At 22.9% G+C, this 2949-nt stretch overlaps 1 protein-coding gene across 1 annotated transcript in view; it reads right to left on the bottom strand.

Moving 5' to 3' along the window:
• LOC102676048 (neurotactin-like) overlaps positions 1-2949 on the bottom strand; it is a gene marked incomplete at its 3' end in the record, with an annotated part of 5306 nt that overhangs the window by 296 nt on the left and 2061 nt on the right. The window contains 5 exon segments of the mRNA XM_031510670.1: position 1; positions 3-241; positions 566-779; positions 1250-1444; positions 2154-2379. The exon segment at position 1 is cut by the window's left edge and continues 296 nt beyond it. Coding sequence (XP_031366530.1) covers position 1; positions 3-241; positions 566-779; positions 1250-1444; positions 2154-2366 — 862 coding nt within the window.

Here is a 2949-nt window from a genome sequence, read left to right as displayed (position 1 = left end):
TATTCTATTTTTCGTAGAGATTCTGCAGGTTGCCAACGACGATTTTCTAATGGTGGAACTGCATACGGAATTCCACGAAATGCGAATGCTCCATCTTCTGATATACCTTGTACAAATCCACAAGAAGTTATTGCTTCAACGAAGCTCCCATCTTTTACTAATTGTGAAGCACTTTTTCTTGGACCGATGCAAGCGATACAGATGATAATCACGACTGATACCAGGATGCATAATGTGGCCACTATTGTTATACATATATTGAATGAATTAAATTATATTATTGTATTACTTATAAATTATTATATTGTTAAAATTTTAAGATTTATATTGTTTTACATTTTAAAAAAATTTTATATATTTAAATATTTAATAAGTATCATTATTATCGCAATTATTATTATTTATAACTGATGATGTAACATTTCTTTTTATTGACTTATTCGAAAATTTAAATTATAATTAATTAATAAGATTTTAGAATACTATAAAATAGCAATACTATAAATTAGAATACTATATAAATTGGAATTATTATTGATTGTATCATTATGAAATAATTATATACCTAACACAAATAAATTTCGCCTTGCAGCGGATATACAAGCAACAAGAAAATGTTGTTTAGGAGATTCAATTCCGTCTGGAGCATCTCCATCGAGTCGAACGGTTTCCATACCGTCTTCATTTCCAATAGGATTTTTTTCTGTTACGGCATCATCAAGTGTTTCAATACTCGCTAATCCAGCAGTTCCAGTAGTTCCTAATTCCACTTCACTTTCCTAGAATAATATTATTTTTTATAATTTTCAAGTATAAAAGGAAATAATAATCCAAAATAAAATGAAATAAAAAAAGTTATAATATATTTAAAAAGTATAATGTAAAGATAATTTTTTATATTAATTTTTTATATTAATTTTTTATAGCTTTCATAATATTAATGATATTATTATTATATATATATATTATTATTAATATTATATAATATTATGATTTATAAAAAAATTTCTTATAGAATATAAATTGTGAAAAAAAAAAAAATATATTTTATTATGTTGAATTATTTATATTTCTAGTTAATAATTAAATTGTAAAAAAAATAAAACAATTTTAAAATATTAAAAAAAATGATGAAAAGATTTGCTCTTAATGCAAAAAAACAAAATTCACAAGTTAAAGAGAATATATGCTTGATTTAATATATTTTCAGATTATATTTTAATTTTATAAAATTTAAACCATTAATTACCTTATTTTTCTTTCTAGGAAAAACAGAAACCAAAGGTAACTTTATCGCGTTAAGAATTCCTCTTCGTCCTTCTTTTTCTTTGACATCTTTATTTGGCATATTTGTTTTTTCCAATGATACATTTTGATCACTTTCTTTTACAGTTTTATCAGTTGTATCGTCTTCACCAGTTTCAACCGAATTACCATCATCTTCCTAATAATAAAAATCAAATTTATAAATTTTAGAATATTTTCATTTATTTAATTATAAAAATATTTTTCAAAAAGTAGACATAAAAAGATAAATATATTTTCTGTAATATTATATATTCTGTAATAATATATACTCTGTAATATTAATATTTAATTCAATAATCAATATTACTTCTAATATCGTAACGATACTTATTTAAAAGGCATATGATCAATAATGCCAGGTGTGCTGTTTATCTGACGTCATACATTGGTTTAATGTTAGAAAAAAATCGTTACGGGGCTATAAGCACCCTTCATGAACACACGCATGTTACTTTAAGAACTTTGTGCTCATTGTAAACGGATGTTAATCAATCAAAAAAAATTATATTCAAACTATTACTATTCATTAATTTATATCTATAAATTAATATCTTAATATAATAAAAAGTAATTAAACAATGCACGCGTTCTATTATTTAAATCTCCGTTTACGTGATTAAATTAAAAAAAACATTCGTTTTACTTTTTTATTATCTTCTATAAAATTACAAAGTGAAGAATATTATTTAATTTGAATAGTTTAAGAAAATAAGATGCAAGCATCTTATATTATGTAGTTCATAAATATACATTAAATATTTTATATTAAAAAGACAAACTCAATTAAAAAATAATTATTTTTGATACTATACTATATATTAAAAAACAAAAAGAATTTCAATTACTTTACAAAGTTCCTTGCTCTTTGTACGATAGAAGCCAGGCATTTTAATGCCACCAATTGGAATTTTCTTTTTAGGTTTCTGATCTTCAGATTCCATTTCTGGAACGGTCGATGCCACAGTATGTTTCGTATTCTCAGCATTCAACATTTTCTCTCTCTCTTCTTCTGCAATTTCTTTCTTATCCATGCTCTTTTCCTGATCTTCTTGGTTCATCCTTTATCTTATTCTAAAAAAATGAATTAAATCCAATATTAATCAAATTCAATACTTAAAATATTTTTATAATATATAAATGTTATCAATACGAAAAAGATAATGTTTTTTTGTAATATGTATATTTTTTTAAATGAATTATGTTAATATTATTTATTAATTGATTTATTTTTTTGATATTATTCTATTCATAATTTATTTTTATTTTTTTAGAAATTGAATCAATGTAAATTCTATATAATAACATATATTTTAAATAAGAAAAAGAAAAAAGAAAAAAGAAAAATTTGTTAAAAAATATAATTTCTGATGATTTAGAAAGAAAATATATGAGGAAACATAATGCGTACCACCCTGTATATATACATATAAGAGTTGCAGCTGGCGTCGGGACGCCCAGACATAAACCGATCGATTGGATGGCATTGCTCTCTGAGCTTATTGCCTCGAGAAGTCTAGCAATACATAGTTTTGCTTTTATTTTTTTGATAACAGAAATTTTTATTCTTTAATTTAATTAAATTATATGATTTTTATATTAATGAAATTATTAGTGAATTTATGATTCTTTAATTATTGTACA

The sequence above is a fragment of the Apis dorsata genome, unplaced genomic scaffold (genome assembly GCF_000469605.1).
Source record: "Apis dorsata unplaced genomic scaffold, Apis dorsata 1.3 scaffold_251, whole genome shotgun sequence".
Lineage (NCBI taxonomy): Eukaryota > Metazoa > Arthropoda > Insecta > Hymenoptera > Apidae > Apis > Apis dorsata.
This window is presented reverse-complemented; position numbering and strand designations above follow the sequence as displayed.